We start from the raw sequence: 16,116 nt of genomic DNA, 5'->3' as shown, positions 1-16,116 counted from the left end.
CACTTATTCGGTGCTGGTTTAAGGACGGTAGCAGCTGCAAATGTTACAATATTTGCTTTTTATATAAATGGCAGATACACATATACCTTCCTTTTTAGGAGAAAGCGCTCTATGTCGTCTGACGACAACATACAAGAAGCCTGCCAAGAAATACAGCACCCTGCATCCTAATTAGCAACACATGTACGTGCATGCTCTATTCCACAAGCTCTCAGGCACTAGCTGGAACGGATGCAGGGTCGATCATCCCAGCCAGAAACGCGACGAAGATGCACACCATCAGCAGGTCGATTATCACAGCCCTGATGGCGTTCTCGCAGCTATAAGGTGATGGGATCTCTTCTTCATCCAAGTCGAAGTCCAAGTCTGTGACAGGTGACCCGTCATCAACGCTGACCAAGCGGGGCTGCTTCTTGCTCCCTTCCCCTGCCTGTATCACTGAATCATCACGAGGACTCTCACATCGCAGGCAGCTGCATTTACCGCCCAGAAACGCTGGCACAGCCTGCAGGAACTCCGCCAATGCCTTCTTGTACGAATCTCCCTCAAAACGCAACTTCTGCTTTGTAGTTGGTTTCAAGACCTGTGTAGAATTTAAGCTATGAGTACCATGTGATATTGCAATCTACCAGCAAAAGATAAAGTCAAACTGATCCTTCCTTTTTACAGAGCATCTTTAACTTGTAGTCAGCCTTGGTTGGTTTGTATCCTGATTAGGTTACCAATTTTGATAAAAAAAGTGTTGCAGGAAAATTTTGGCACCATACAGAAGTTGAAGTAGATAAATTTACAACAGACATGCTCATGAAGGAATCAGGTACCAGTCCCACTAACCATAACTGACCATCTGATGATATGAAGAAGATACAGGGGCTACTTGAACTAAGAACAGTTACAAACGAGATGGTCCGCTTAATTGAGACAGCAACTGCCCGTGTCTTGGCTGTTGACATTGCTGGTAACATAAATGGATGGAACAAAAAAGCTGCAGAACTAACAGGGTTACCTGTAATGGAAGCCATAGGGAGGCCTCTGATAGATCTTGTTGTTGCTGATTCTGTTGAAGTGGTTAAGCAGATTTTGGACTCAGCTTTACAAGGTTTGTCACTATGCTTTCAGTCGATCTTTTTGTGGTTCCCAGCTTAATCTGAATGTGTCCATTTTTTTTCTATGCCAGCTTAGTGTCTCCTTGTGTTTCAGGAATTGAAGAGCAAAATCTGGAAATCAAGCTTAAAACATTCCATGAACAGGAGTGTTGTGGTCCAGTAATCTTGATGATTAACTCAAACGTTCTTTCATTCAACAGAACAAATGGGCTTGCTATATCACATCTTTTGGTGTTATGGTACATAATGGCGAGAATATGCAGACTAACGTTTTCAAAGAGTACACTATAATTGCATCGTTGTCCAGCTTGATCAACCAGTGTCTCAATATACCCCAGTCGAACTTTTCAGTGAGACGCCATCGCAACGGAGATCCACGCATTGTACATCCCATGGGGTTTTTGCCTGCAAAGTTCACAATCAATAAAGGGGTAATATCTGAAAAGGAACTTGCAGGGATCCAGGGTAATATCTGAAAAGAAACTTGCAGGAGGGCAGGGCTGTGATTTTCTTACGAGTGAATATTTTGGGGGATCAATGTCATTAAATAAATCGCTAAAAAAGCGGAATCCATCTGGACTAACATCTCTGCACAACAGGCCTGAGAGAAATAGACAGTCAGTTTAATTTTCAGATCATACACGTAGCTTGCAAAATACTTGAAAGTTGCAGCCACACACACCTTTGTTTTCTGCATTTAGAAGATGCTCCTTTGCTAAAGCTGGAGCAATTCCCAGTGTGAATGCAGCATCACTTGGGCTAATCCCTTTCTGAAGAGCATCACTTGCTACCTCCACTCTATCTGGATCAATATCTTCAGCGCTTACTCCTTCTACAGTTTGATCTATATTAGCTTTAGTAAGAATACGCTTGCCATCTTCGTTTTTTACTTCCTCATCCACCGGTGCTGAGGTAGGAGACAATATGTTTTCAGGTGCACACTCCAAATACAGAGGAGTATCCCTGCACCACAAGAGACTAAGATACAAACATGCATCTGTGAAAATAAAAAATCAAGCTAGCAAGCGACCAAATAACATGATATAACCATAAGAAAGAACCAAATAATCACAGCAACTTATCTTAAGCTCAATTAAGTAGTTGATAAAATTAAACAAATGTTATACAAATAACTGTAGATACACCAACCGCCAAAAGAATCGAAGCTGGTATATCTTCATAGAGGGAAAAAGGATAAATCACTTGCAAATGCAAAAGTTTTTGAGGTGTGATAGTCACTGAAATAAATAAAAAAACTAAATATAGTGCAGGAACTTACTTATATCGTGTATATAATAGTTTTTTGAATGCGTATTGGGCTTCAATTGCTTCAACAAAGACCACCTGACACACAAAAAATTTAATTCAAGATAAATAACCTCAAGTGGCAATATTTGTGCAATTTAGACACTCAAGATGGCAAGTGACAGAAGTTTTAAAAAAAGTCAAGTGCAGTAAAAACATAAGTTGCTGCAATATATAAAAACAACTGGATAACACAAGTGGAATATACTAACATACCGAACAGGGCGATGTTTTGAGGCAAGCAGCCGAGGGGGCCTGTGTTGTGAATCCAGAACTTGCTAGCACCTTGGTCATACAGTTTCTGAAATCAAGGAACAGAGAAAATGGGTCAGGTGTGAAGCACCTTAAATAAATTGCTAAAAAAGCGGAATCCATCTGGACTAACATCTCTGCACAACAGTCCTGAGAGAAATAGACAGTCAGTTTAATTTTCAGATCATACACGTAGCTTGCAAAATACTTGAAAGTTGCAGCCACACACACCTTTGTTTTCTGCATTTAGAAGATGCTCCTTTGCTAAAGCTGGAGCAATTCCCAGTGTGAATGCAGCATCACTTGGGCTAATCCCTTTCTGAAGAGCATCTGGCTTCTGTGCAAGTGATGAGATTCTTGCAAATACCTATGTTCTTTGAGGAAAAGGTTACCTAGCCTACAATTGCAATAAAGAGCCCTTTTTGTAGCTGCAAAGATATATCTCTGAGAACTATGTTCAGCTCAGCAACAGAGCTGCTAGACTAAGAACAGGATACATTCTGAAAGACGATGGCCATTGGATTATGAGTTACTTTGGTATATCTCTTAAAGTGGTGGTTTAAAAGGTCAGCAGAGGCATTTAACTCGGATGAGTGATGCTCTGGAGTAGATAAATAATTACTCAGCCGTCTGCTAGAGATAACAGCCTGCAGCAAACGAAGCATGCAATGTTAGTCAGCTGTAAGTTGAAAAGCTTTGTGGCACGGTTGTGCTTCGCCACACAGTGGAGCTCGTCCAGTTGGGATGGGTCTTTGCCGAACAGGGCGATGTTTTGAGGCAAGCAGCCGAGGGGGGCTGTGTTGTGAATCCAGAACTTGCTAGCACCTTGGTCATACAGTTTCTGAAATCAAGGAACAGAGAAAATGGGTCAGGTGTGAAGCACCTCCTTACACCAAGACAGCATATAGAAGAGTATGGAAAGAATGAAATTTCTGAACTTGGAAAACTAAGTGAATTACATTTACATCAGAGTAGGATCCCTGTACACCAATTAGTCAGCTTCGGGGAAAGAGGCATAGGAAGCTCTGCAAGGATAGATAGAAGTGCTATATCGTTTACAAACCTTGAGACCATTCTCAAATTCCAACAAAATAGTTGGAATGGAAACGATGACCTGGTCCTCTGTTCTTGAATAGAACTCACCAGCAAGGTCATTCTGCCCAATATCGAACGTGTAGAGTCCCTCTGAGAAGTAATCTTGCTGAGGAATGTATCGGCTGTGCATATCTCCTGCACGAGTAAAAAAACAAAGTTACTTCACCAGCATAGCTCTCTAGTCAAAATATAGGATTTAAAATGATGATTGCCCGCTCACTGGCTGTTACCGGCTGTTACCGGCATTCTTTTTCTAGCTGTTATCATACAACCAGTGACATCATGTGGTACCTATTATGGCGGCAACATAATGTGAAAAATTGGAATGGAGAACAGAATGGTATTGTTCTATCTACCAGAAAATGCAACCATTACTGATGCATTAAGTTGAAGGAACAAACCTTCACCAAACCAGAATAAAGTTGAGCAACCTGACATAGATCAAAAGGCATACTATAGAGCACTTGCAATAATAACACACACCATGTAAATGTAAATGACAGGTCCAAATATACAGCACTAACACACACATGAAACTGGCTACCAAGATCTACGACATTACATGAACTTAGGAACTAACAAAGTCATCTTCAAGTAATGTTTTGGATAAATGTGTTCACAAATGTGTCGACAACTGTTCACTAATCAGCTAATCTTTTTTAGCGATATCGATAAGTCTTTGTTGTATGTTTGCAGGGATAGCATATCGGCACGAATTGTCCTCATAACTTAAAAGATCAATCACAAAGTTCCTTCGAAGAGTCTTTGCATCCTACAGACAAAGACATAAGAGAACAAAACATATTATCTTGTAGAACGAGATAGCTAGAATGTAAGTTTTGAACATAAAACGAACGTACTACACTCACCCCAACAAATTTCAGTCGTCTGTCATTCCCCCACATGGCCATAGCTTGTAGAACGAGGTAGCTGGTATTAAACCTATAGAATAATATTTGGGCAACTATGTTTTATATAATGATTATCATAGAAAAAATTTAAACTACTGAGAAGGTGGTACGAAGAAAATACCCTCTTAAGTCAATTGGAACACCAGTCTGAATTGTATGTTCCCACTTAAAGATATCCTCCGCCCATCCAGAACGTTTCTTGCTGTAAGCAATCTTATATTTTTTTGAGGTCATGATAATCGCTTCCGCGAACCTCTTGTATGACATGTGTTTACACCAATCTTGAGTCGGTGTAAAATCGATAAAAGTCACATGCTTTTTAACATGATCTATTACGAAAAGGGCGTGACAACCATTAAATTTCCATGGCATGAGAACCTGCAAAATATCAGTCATTAGGATCCTACAACAGAAGTGTCCTTTATAAATACATTCGAAATGAACACATACTTACATATCTACAACCCGTGATATAATAATTCATTGATGGCCAACAATCGAGTGTTTTGGCTAACTCTTCTGTTGTAGGATCCTGATGGTACTTTGGAAGTTTACCAAAACCAACCATTCTCTGGACAGTATATATACATGTCCACATGATGATTAGATGTAGATACTATATATTAATACATTAATGATTGGAAACAAACTTACCCAAAAACGCATGTCCATATAATGCTTTCTATTATTTATGATTTCTTCTTTCGGCCTACGTGACTCTTTATTGGCAAGCAGCCGAACAGCCATGTCAAAACATCTTAGAATCATATCTTGAGTTGTCGTTAATATGTTTTGCAGGTCTTTGACAGATATTTCTATCTTAAAAGGATTGAAACTTCGCACCCATGTTCTCCCGTAATGTAGCATGACGAAAGTCTATATCAAGAATCTAAGTAGTCGATATACATAAAATAAATAAATAAATGAGCACTTACTCTAGTGTCGTATCGTCTTCTATTGCCATGATATAATCACATAAAACATCTATTGAATCGGCTTTGGTCACTGGCATGTCCTTTGTGGAAAGACCAACCATTAAAAAGTCATTGGTGCAACCATCGGTAGAGACTTTTACAGGAGCTCTTTTATCCCAATCATCAACAAACCACCTTTGCAAGTCTGCTTGAGTAATAGGGTCTTCCTCATCTTCATACACTACTTCGCTATCATCAAGCATGTGGAGTAGTTTCCTCTTATTAGAATCTGTTGGGTTTTCTAATATCTCAACATCAGATGGGCTTCCAGAGTCAACTTCTTTTTCATTTTTGTATAACAGACATCCCCTTCTCTTATTCAGGTCTGAAGATAGTAATATAGCAGCCATTTTTTCCCTAAAGTGTGACATGTCATCCTACAAATAAGAAACAATTATTTAGCATTATATATGTAACACTGACTGTAGATGTCCATATATGTCATAGTAGTAATAATATACCTGGGTAAAACTGTGAGACAGTTCATCCCCTGTCCAGTATTCGATATAGTTCAAAAGAAAGAGGCCACATGAAGAGCTACAATATACATTAATACCAACATATAAAGATTAGTATGAATGAAGAAATTGGTAAAGAAGATCTTAGGACGTACCTATCTGTCTGCTTTGCATATCCCATGTCTATTTCTCTGAGCGGCCAAGAAGCAACTTGGAGGTCTGGCCACCTGTGGTCTTTTAACTCCTTACGTTGAGATATCATATCTATTTGTCTTTGCAGTCCTTTAATCTTTATATATGGTAAAATAAAATTAGAGATTGGGATAAGTTAATATTGAATTCATAATTGTTTAGTTTGTGCATACTCACAGAGTCAGTGAGGTCTTTGCGGTCTTGTGAAGTACCAAGTGAATCGAGCACTTGTATCTCCATATTTCTTGCATGGATCACAGCAAGATACCAGTGCGTCTCTCGGATGTTTATCGGAATAAACACCTACAAAACAATTATAAATACTTGCATAAGAATAAAATATATATAAACACTAACTGTTCAGATTGCAAACTCATATGTACCATGTCATGGTCTAGGTAAAGTAACACCCTTCGTTCAGCGCTACATATGTGTGCCATGTCTTTAATTGGATATAGCTCCTCTGTTTTAATTTCAAGATCACCATCTCGCTTCAGGAAATTGAACTGGAAAGCATTTTCTATGTGAACGCGACCTCCAGATCGGCACTTTAGATGCTTTTGAGCTTTTATCAAATTTATGTAACAGTCTATAACCTGCAAGTGTAAGTTGTGGTTAAAAATACCTGGATGAGTAAAAAAACTTACACATAACAACGTCGCCAAATATAAAAACTAAGCATGGATTACCTCGTCACCTAAATATGCGCTCGGCTGAAATAAACACTCCATCCACTTCCTTTCAACAAAGGCATCATCAATAAGAACGACTTCTACCCTTGGTTCACAAGGGATTTCCTTGATAAAATCGATGAGAGCAAGATCACCTTGCGTGCAAATATAGTCTAGGAGCAACCAGTCATGATATAAAACTAAAATTAGTTATTACAAAAAATACAAATTGATCCATACAGAACTATGAAAATTATAATACCTTCTCGAACTATTGCGGTTGCCACCGATTTTTTTGGCTTGTTATGAGACAAGCCTACAAATAGAGATTCCATTCTCGCGGGACAAAAACCTACATTCAAAACAAATTGTTAGATGCATAAAAATTAATATTGCTAATTTCACAAATGATCCAAAACTCAACAATACTTTAAGATAGTATGCATGCTCTAATAATACACAAACATGTGCGGCTCTAATAAAAAAATTGTAGCATGCAAACATGACTTGATAATACACCAGACCAATCAAACATAAGAGAAACATCATCCTATTAGTTTGTTAGTTGAACATGCAACTCTTACCATGGGTCTAATTTGTTAGGACCTCTTTGTAGACGATGTTCTTGGTATATGTTCCACAATCTACGGTGGGGGTTTTCTTTACACCCTTCCTTGACTTTTTCCTCCCATCGACAGCTGGGATGACAAGAATCTTTATGTTCGATCGGGTTGTCGCTCTAGATAGAGCAACATATAGTTGGCCATGAGAGAACACTGGTTCAGGCAAGTATACACCAACATTGGGAATAGTCTGACCCTGTGCTTTGTTAACCGTCATTGCAAAGCTAAGCCGTACAGGAAACTGCTTTCTTTTGAACTGGAAAGGGAACATCTCTTCATCGGAGGGACACAGCGGTATACGCGGTAGGAAAATCTGTTTTCCAACGTGTTGACCCAGTACAATCTCTGCGTCAATGCTATTTCTTTGGAAGCCACGAACGACCAGCCTGGTGCCATTGCAAAGTCCATTTGCAGGGTCTATATTCCGGAGCAATATAACAGGACATCCAATCTTGAGCTTCAAAACATGAGGTGGTAGCCCATTAGGCGTCAATGTGTTTAGGAACTCGGGTGGGTAGTAGTTGTGGGGATCATCCATGGCGCTATCGAAACTATGGTACACCATATGCTCCCCTTGAAAACGATCAATCATCTTAACATTTATCATATCAACCCAGTCGTTCCGTGTTGACAGTATTGCCCTTGAAGTGATGTAGGTAGAATCAGACATATTTTCGTTGAGATTTGGGAAAGCAAAGTCTATTAGGTTGTCAAGATCGTTGTCACTCCCACTGTAAGGCACACACACATCATCAGGAAGACGAATGTCGCCGTCACTATTTGTTTCCTCAGTTCCACCGCCTACGCGCAGCAAAAACTCCGCAAACCAAGGGTCGTTTTTTGCTCTCATGTTGCTAACAAGCTTTAAGTGGGACATGGACTCCCATAGGTAAGACATCCGTAGAGAAGATGCGACCACTTGAGCCCTTGACCCTTTACGAACAACAGGCAAGACCTGTCTGAAATCTCCACCGAAAACAATGGTTTTACCACCAAATGGCAGTGCGGGGCGACCCATTATATCGCGCATGCTATTGTCCAGTGCCTCCACGGCTTGTCTCTTAGTCATAGAAGCCTCGTCCCAGATAATGAGAGATGCTTTCCGTAGCAACTCTGCTGTTCCACTCTGCTTCGTGAAGCTACATACAGCGCCATCGTCAATAGTGAGTGGTATCTTGAAGCGTGAATGGGCGGTTCTTCCTCCAGGCATTATGGAAGCCGCAACGCCAGATGTAGCTGTTGCCACTGCAATCTTGCCCTGGTTGCGTAGCGTCGCGAGCAGCACTCTGTATAGATAAGTCTTCCCGGTGCCACCAGGTCCATCCACAAAGAATAATCCGCCCTGATCGGTGTCAACGGCAGACATAATCTTATCATAGGCGGCCCTCTGTTCCTCGTTAAGAGAGTCTTTAAGAGCCACATCTTCCATTGTCGGTTGGATACTTTCCTCCTCGTAAACCTCCCGAGCAGTACCAATATCATCGTCATACGCGTCGATCATAGGAGGTAGAGGGAATGTCTTTATGTCCTTTCCCATTGACTGCAGCATGTTCCTAATATCAATCAATACCATCTGCTCAACATGAGTTTTGTTCTGACTCTTGTGTTGATAGTCCTCGGACATAGAATCTTTGTGTTTCTGCCAGAGTACAGCCACATCGCTTGGCTCACAGTAAACCAGTATTGTGGCAAAAAGCCGTCGCAGCGACGATGGCATCTGGAAAAGAGCACGTTCAGTGAGACACTCATCCAGTGTGTTGTCCGACTCAAGTAGTCCCCTTCTCTCTGCTGCCTCACGAAAAGTCGGTAGGGTGACACCATCAACTGTCCTTAGATCCACATAGGAGGCGGCACCAGTCACGTGGTTTAGGAGAACACGAAGATAGTAGCGCTCCCCCTCAGCCGGATGAGCAGAGACTATCCTACCGACTTGTCCACCTGTATCTCGTTTCCTCCGTTGCCATACTTTTCCCTTACCACTCTGCCAAGTGTACCACTCAGGGAAGTCACGATATAGGATGCCACGAGCCTCCTCGTGTAGCCTATTCGCCTCAAAATATGATGTGAGCATCGACCTATCAACACCTGGACGGTTGACGACTCGCTCGACCATTTGCCGCTCATGAAACGCCACCATGTGCATGTTTGGAAGATGGAGTTGAAGCTGCATAACAGGTGGAGATATCTGACTAAGCTCAAAGCCGTATATCCTCCACAAGGCTTCTAGAGGAGTCACCCACCTTGCATCTCTATACTGCTTGATCTCATCAACATCATCATCTGCCTTGCTCGCATCTCTCATAACAACAGACGCACGATCATGGCCTTTGTATATGTATTTGAACAGGTATTTAACAGCCTTGATGCTCCCACATGCCTCGACATTGATGTGGCAGTTGAAGAGACGAAGGAGGTATGGGTTATAAGGGACAACCCATCTATTGTCCAGTTCGCACCCTCGGACCTTTTCTTTACGGTCATCGTCACGACGTCTATAAATAGGGTACGAATCCTTCCCTTGCAAGGTTGTGTCACTGAAAGGCCGAGGGTAATGATTCTTGCACGATTTACGACCCTTAGTGCATGGGCAGTTAGGGTTTAGCGACCCACACGGGCCATGCATCATATGCTTGATAACCATCTTTCGTAGTTCAGGGTACTTGTTGCTTGGGATCTCGGCTGAGATCAAAAGGTCGTACTGCTCAGGACATGTGAGCTTGTACTTCCTCTGCATTATGAGTAGAAAATGGGCATGCGGCAAACCCCGCTTCTGAAACTCCACGACATAGACGTAGGCTCGGACCTTACCAAGAATATCCTGTTTAGTCAGCCGATGCTTTAACTCTTGTAGCTTCGCATGAAAGACACGCACTACAAGATCTGAACGATCTTGCGGTGTCTGCCCAGGGAGAAGCTCCCTCCTTATCTCATCCCAGTTAGGGTTACATGTCATGGTAAGAAATATGTCTGGTTTACCAAACTTCCGCACCAAAGCCATAGCATCCATATACCGACGTCTCATGTCACGAGGACCGCCGATAAACGACGTCGACAGCACAGTTCGCTTGCCGACCTTCTCTCCTCTAATATCTCCATCTAGCATGCTATCCACCAAGCCCTGGTACAGGTCTGCCCTTAACCGATCCTGATTTTTGCGTATGTAATCTAAACGAGAGTTCTCAATCTTTATGTACGTGTCGACCGCGAACTGCTGAAAAAGCCGCTTTCCATGAAGTATAGGATTGAATACCCCGGGGCGAATCTGGAATTTGTAGCAGTAGTAGTCACGTACAGACACACATAAATGGCTAGGAGATTCTGCATACGCAAGGATTATAAAGTGAGTGATGATGAAAAGATAGTTAATAATGCGCAAATATTTCAAAATATAAACAAACAACTAACCCGCATCTTCATCATTTGCATTACTTGCCCTATGTGTCGCACGGTATGCATCCACTTCGTCCATGGATACTCCGACCTTTGGGATATTTGCGTGCCAGCCAAGTTCGCCTCTAGGGAAGAACAATGGATATGATAGTGCATCGTAGCATCCATGGTATGAGCGGATGCAGTGGCTTGAACTGTCCTTCCCATGGAGCATAACACTCTTGCTGAACTGGCCTCGCCCTTCGCTCCCTTCGATCCAGATAGCGGCCACCTCCGAAGTGAGAGGTGTGTTATATGTCTTCTGGTTCAACGTCTGGTCTAGGTTCAACGCGATACGATAGTCATCAAGGTTCTCAACGTGACCCATGGTCCTAAGGTGCTCGGAGTACGGGTTTCCACGTAGTATGTCGACTATCTGTCGAATAACCTCTTTGTCTTTCTGTTGATGCTCTTCGCGACACTTACGGTACCGATGCTCGAGAGTGGGATCATCATCATAAAAGTAAAGCTCAAGGTGTTTATGCTCTGCCCCACCATCCCTACCAAATGACTTGATATTGTGATACATCATGCCCTGTGCTCGGAACGTGTATATACCAGAATCCCTTACATTAGTTGTCATACTATCGAGGCAACAGTATAGGGAAGTGAAAGAGAGATGGCCATTAAAAAACCTAATGTTATCACGAAAGTGCCTAGCATCAGAGTCTGCACTATCCCACAACCTCTTGAGTTGGGGAGGGGTCTCTAGTGGGGCTAGCTCAACCTTCCCACCACGACAACAAAAACCAGGTGTCTCATACTCAAACTTCTTCGCGGTGCAATAACCGCAGTTGGGAACAGTCTTGAGCATATGTGTTTCTTCAGGGATGTTGCTGTACACCTTGTCGTACGGGTCAGGAACATCAGTGGCAGTCGATTCATCTTGACTACCATCGACCTCTATATCCTCATCGGTATCCTCATCTGATATTTTTTTGGAAACAATGAGTAAGACATATGTATTTATATAAGCATTGGTATCATACAAAGATTGAAATTAGTACATTGCCCAGCGAATAGGTATCCCTCGTTCTCATCAGCGTCGTCTTCAAATACGACACCGTCATCGTCATCAACTGGAACGTGAAAATACAAGCCACATAAAATACATGTGCATTCGTGATAACAGGGTAGAGAAAATATGTAGCCCGAATAAAGATTATTAACAATTACCATTGGAAATGACCCTTGGCTTCGACTGGGTATGATCAACCCCACTTCCTTGTTCGGGCATACTTGCACTCTCATTTGTTGCCACGATAGCACCATGGCATTGACTCCTACATTGTACTGATGGAAACACACGTTTAGTCGGACTACACGCTATCGTCCAAGTTGGTCAGCCAAAATGACCGACAACTCATCTGACTTGAAAACAATGATAGTATATTACCATTGTTGTTGATCTTTGCAGTCATATGGGGTTGTGTCCAATCATCCCCTTCCCCATCGTCATTGATGGTATCATCAGTCGCAGTAGCCATGTTCCTTGAAATGGATGCTTCAAATTGCCGGTTTCGACGGGCTAAGATAGATTGTCTTTCACCATGTGGCACATGTTGTTTACGTCTTAGTGGTCCAGTAGACATATGCAGTGAATTGGCATCCTTTAGTCTGTGTTGAAGCTGGCAGGAACGGGTTACTGGCGATTTCAGGGATAACCCAGTCGCATGGGGTAACTGCGGATCCATCAGGTTCAATTGCATCTGTTGTAGGGTGTACAACCTCAGGGGTATATGTTGGGGACTCCATGGCGATGGACTCATGACTCAATGTGTCAGCCAACAGTGCTCTACGTTTTCGTATGTACTCTATCTTTGACCCTTTCCGCTTTGGTGTACTATTGTACAACCTTAGGCGTTCACGCCTAAACTCCCTCTCGGCGGGAGTTAAGTTTTTGTACCGCTCTCTAAAGTAGGCGGCCTTTTCCAAATTATGGTTAGACGTGTTACCAACCGTTTCATGCTCACCGCCTGGAATAAGGCATGTATACGTTAAACCGCCTGAAATCAGCTGTTTTACAAATTTAGTTGAGTGAAAAGTCATGTACCTGGTGTCAGAAGGTCTCTCGTTGTGAAAACATCGTTTGCCTTGATTGTCTCATTCCTATGCAACCAATCTCTATCTTCATCTGGATTCACATTTATTTTTTCGTTTCCATCTAAAAACATTGAACACATTACTTTCTAAGTGTAGGTTTATGCACAAAAAACTAATTTAAATTTGACGTGTTTCATCACCTCCTGACACAGTGGACATCATATGTTGTCCCTTGTTTTGTTGTCGCGCCTCACGTCGTTTCTTATTCAACTCGTTCCTTTGGTCTACTGACATTTTTGCACGTCGTTCTCTATGCCTTTGCCTTTCTCGTTCGATAAAATTATTGGTCGGTGAAGTGTTATTATTTGGAACTGCCAAATCAACAGTGGCAAAATGACTTTCATGGCTACAAAATGATTTTCATGGCTACAAAAAATTGCGACTGGTATACCCACAATACCTTGTGTTGCAAAGTTTGTGAAATCAATTGTGCTACAGCCATCTGAAAGACTAACTGTGAAACACAATGAAAACCAAAAAATAAGATTAATAGATATTCACTAATCCACAAGAGGATATGTTAAAATAATTGTTACAATGATCATATACCTGGACCAAGATGGATTACTTCACGACGCTTTCTAGTTTTATCGTTTTTTTGTTCAACGGTCATCGCGGCATATCTTTCCCTTTCCCTTTGCCTCTTACGTTCCTTAGCATCAACATTTGGTCCAAGCGATTTCGATCCATTTTCATCAGCTACAATATAACCTTGTGTATTAGCGTTCCCCTACATACTACGATATAAACGTTAATCGACACAAGTGTAATTACCTTTACTATATTAATGGTGTTTGAGATGTTTGTCAATGGTGTGCGGCCATCACTAAGTTCCATCTGATATGTTTCTGTTGGTTCTCCGTTCTCCATAAAGACCCCTATTATGGATAGTGGAATGGCTTAGTTAAGTTTTCACACATTTACTCTGTGTACAACCACAATTTAGTTCAATATATCTCTACTACACATTAAGGACACAGCGAGGGCGTCCACCAAGCATCACCGTGCCCCCACCAATAATCATTCCTTCATCATATTTGCAAACTGATAACTTCCACAAAAGGAAACTAATTATACACCATGATGATGATGTATTGGATGTTTTAAGTGAAAATCCAGATGACTGTTCTATTTCAGATGATTCTGAGATGGATTTAGGCGATGCTTATGCAAACAAATTTATGCTAATAACATGTTTGTGGTGTACGGGTGTGTAGCAGAAAAGAACAAAAAAAAGTTGTGTTAAGTTTGTTATGAAAACAAAGTTCAGCAATAATTGTTTGTGACTTCAAGTTCATGATATAATTGTACACTATACTCTAGCTGCTGTCATCTATGGAGTTCAGCACTAATTGTTTGTGACTTCAAGTTCTTTATGTAGTTGTGACTGTTATAAGCACTAATTGATAATTATTATCTGTTAGTTGCTTGTCTGTTCAAAAATATTTGTTGGAGATACTTGATGCATATGCCCTTGCAGTGTAGGTCTGATTTCTTGTTCACACTACCATTCTAATTTTAGTGGCATCTGTATCTGCTAGTTGAATCCACCTTCATATGCTCTGTTACTGTGTTATGGAAACTAATCTATACTGCATTTCAGATTCTGGAGAATTCCAGCCAGTTGTGCCTGTTGTGAAAGCCGAGCCACTTAAAAATCAGTGGGCTGATGAAGATGTTGAAGAAGATGATGTAAAAGAATCATGGGAAGAAGAGGAGGAGGAGGCAAATGAAATTATATGATTTTTTAATTGATGCATCACATGAACCCTTTCATTTAACTTTGGTTCTTTCATGTATATAGGGAACAGTAAATTTTCTCATCTTTATACACATTTCTATCTTTATGTAGTTGTGTCTGTTACAAGCATGAATGTCTGCATGTTGATAGCACTAATTGATAATTATTATTTGTTCGTTGCTTGGATGTTCAAAAATATTTGTTGAACCTTTGATGATGGAAGCTCTTGAGAAGATTGAGAAGGATATTAAGACACCACTTTTAAGGAGTGACAAGATGAGAAGATGCCTGATGTCAGGAAACAGGACATCAGAAACTTCCACTCTTTTTGATTGTGACATCACACTTGACGACTAACTTCTCAAGAGCTACTATAAGACTGCATCTTTGATTGCAGCCAGCACAAAATCAGCTGCCATATTCAGTGGCGTCAGCACTACTATTTGTGAAAAATGTATGCATATGGCAGGAATCTTGGTCTATCCTTCCAGGTTGTCGATGACATGCTGGATTTCACCCAGTCAGCCGAACAACTTGGCAAACCAGCAGCAAGTGACTTGGCAAAGGGAAACCTGACTGCTCCAGTCATCTTCGCTTTGCAAAGTGAACCAGAGCTAAGGGAGATCATTGATTCCGAGTTCAGTGACACGGATTCGTTAGCTGCTACAATAGAGCTCGTTCATAGAAGTGGTGGGATACGGAGGGCACATGAGCTTGCAAGAGAGAAGGGTGACTTGGCAATCCAAAATCTGCAGTGCCTTCCAAGAAGTGACTTCAGAAGTGCCCTTGAGAAGATGGTGGAATACAGTCTTGAGGGGATTGAGTAGTGGATTTTACTTGAATGCTCCATCAGGGCTCCATCAGGTACATATCTCCATTTGGGGTTTGGGGTAGTTTCCATATAAATCTTTATATTCAGCCCCTTTGGGAAGATACATTTCACCGAAAAATCAGATGAATCGCACTATTTCATACAAATCTGGGGATAGCCTTTGAGCAGGCCACTACTATCATGTTGATTTTGTAACAGCTTGTGCAGAATCATAAGAAACCATGGTTTGACCGCAGCCCCTTGACACTACTATCTGGGGATAGCCTTTGAGCAGGCCACTACTGTTGTCCCATATGGTTTAATTTCAACAGTATAGACAAAGCTCGTACTATCTCTTTGGTTGAAGCTTTCCCAAATATGAGATCTTTAAAGGTCATTATGATATCAAATTATTAGTAATGGATCTCTCAGGCTTGGTAAATTA

The 16,116-nt window shown here is 41.4% G+C and overlaps 3 protein-coding genes and 1 pseudogene across 4 annotated transcripts; 2 read left to right on the top strand and 2 right to left on the bottom strand.

The window, feature by feature from the left end:
- Positions 1–850: 850 nt before the first annotated feature.
- LOC103636384 (phytochrome C) lies at positions 851–1,270 on the top strand. The gene is made up of 2 exons (XM_008658743.2): positions 851–1,099; positions 1,178–1,270. The coding sequence occupies exons 1-2, from the start codon at positions 856–858 to the stop codon at positions 1,180–1,182; spliced, it is 249 nt and encodes an 82-aa protein (XP_008656965.1). The 5' UTR covers positions 851–855; the 3' UTR covers positions 1,183–1,270.
- A 2,524-nt stretch (positions 1,271–3,794) lies between these two features.
- LOC118473169 (uncharacterized) lies at positions 3,795–5,517 on the bottom strand. 2 transcript variants are annotated; one of them, XR_004852257.1, is made up of 4 exons: positions 5,324–5,517; positions 4,791–5,240; positions 4,628–4,700; positions 3,795–4,530 (listed from the first exon to the last, which is right to left on the bottom strand). XR_004852257.1 is itself a non-coding variant. In XM_035961912.1 (3 exons), the coding sequence occupies exons 1-3, from the start codon at positions 5,039–5,041 to the stop codon at positions 4,408–4,410; spliced, it is 447 nt and encodes a 148-aa protein (XP_035817805.1). In that variant the 5' UTR covers position 5,042; the 3' UTR covers positions 3,795–4,407. The 2 variants fall into 2 exon arrangements, 1 of the variants encoding a protein (XP_035817805.1); XM_035961912.1 differs by lacking the exon at positions 5,324–5,517 and having other exon boundaries at positions 4,791–5,042.
- Positions 5,518–6,104: 587 nt separating this feature from the next.
- Positions 6,105–12,144, bottom strand: LOC118473168 (uncharacterized). The gene is made up of 6 exons (XM_035961911.1): positions 7,227–12,144; positions 6,983–7,137; positions 6,677–6,889; positions 6,471–6,596; positions 6,257–6,390; positions 6,105–6,180 (listed from the first exon to the last, which is right to left on the bottom strand). Exon 1 carries the CDS (start codon positions 10,688–10,690, stop codon positions 7,556–7,558), a length of 3,135 nt encoding a protein of 1,044 aa, XP_035817804.1. The 5' UTR covers positions 10,691–12,144; the 3' UTR covers positions 6,105–6,180; positions 6,257–6,390; positions 6,471–6,596; positions 6,677–6,889; positions 6,983–7,137; positions 7,227–7,555.
- A 2,932-nt stretch (positions 12,145–15,076) lies between these two features.
- On the top strand, positions 15,077–15,690 carry LOC103636381 (probable solanesyl-diphosphate synthase 3, chloroplastic; annotated as a pseudogene).
- Positions 15,691–16,116: the final 426 nt, after the last annotated feature.

This window comes from Zea mays, chromosome 8, assembly GCF_902167145.1.
Source record: "Zea mays cultivar B73 chromosome 8, Zm-B73-REFERENCE-NAM-5.0, whole genome shotgun sequence".
Lineage (NCBI taxonomy): Eukaryota > Viridiplantae > Streptophyta > Magnoliopsida > Poales > Poaceae > Zea > Zea mays.
The sequence above is the reverse complement of the archived record's forward strand: the minus strand, read 5'-3'. Positions and strand labels throughout refer to the sequence as shown.

What these genes read in the sequence shown, in the direction of transcription:
- LOC103636384 (XM_008658743.2), top strand. Translation starts at nt 856, where the DNA reads ATGAAGAAGATACAGGGGCTACTTGAACTAAGAACAGTTACAAACGAG.
- LOC118473169 (XM_035961912.1), bottom strand. Translation starts at nt 5,041, where the DNA reads ATGCCATGGAAATTTAATGGTTGTCACGCCCTTTTCGTAATAGATCAT. An exon ending in GTTCCAATTGACTTAAGAGG is followed by an intron (nt 4,701 to 4,790) that starts GTATTTTCTTCG and finishes ATTATTCTATAG; the next exon opens with GTTTAATACCAGCTACCTCG. An exon ending in GACGACTGAAATTTGTTGGG is followed by an intron (nt 4,531 to 4,627) that starts GTGAGTGTAGTA and finishes CTTTGTCTGTAG; the next exon opens with GATGCAAAGACTCTTCGAAG.
- LOC118473168 (XM_035961911.1), bottom strand. Translation starts at nt 10,690, where the DNA reads ATGCTAGATGGAGATATTAGAGGAGAGAAGGTCGGCAAGCGAACTGTG.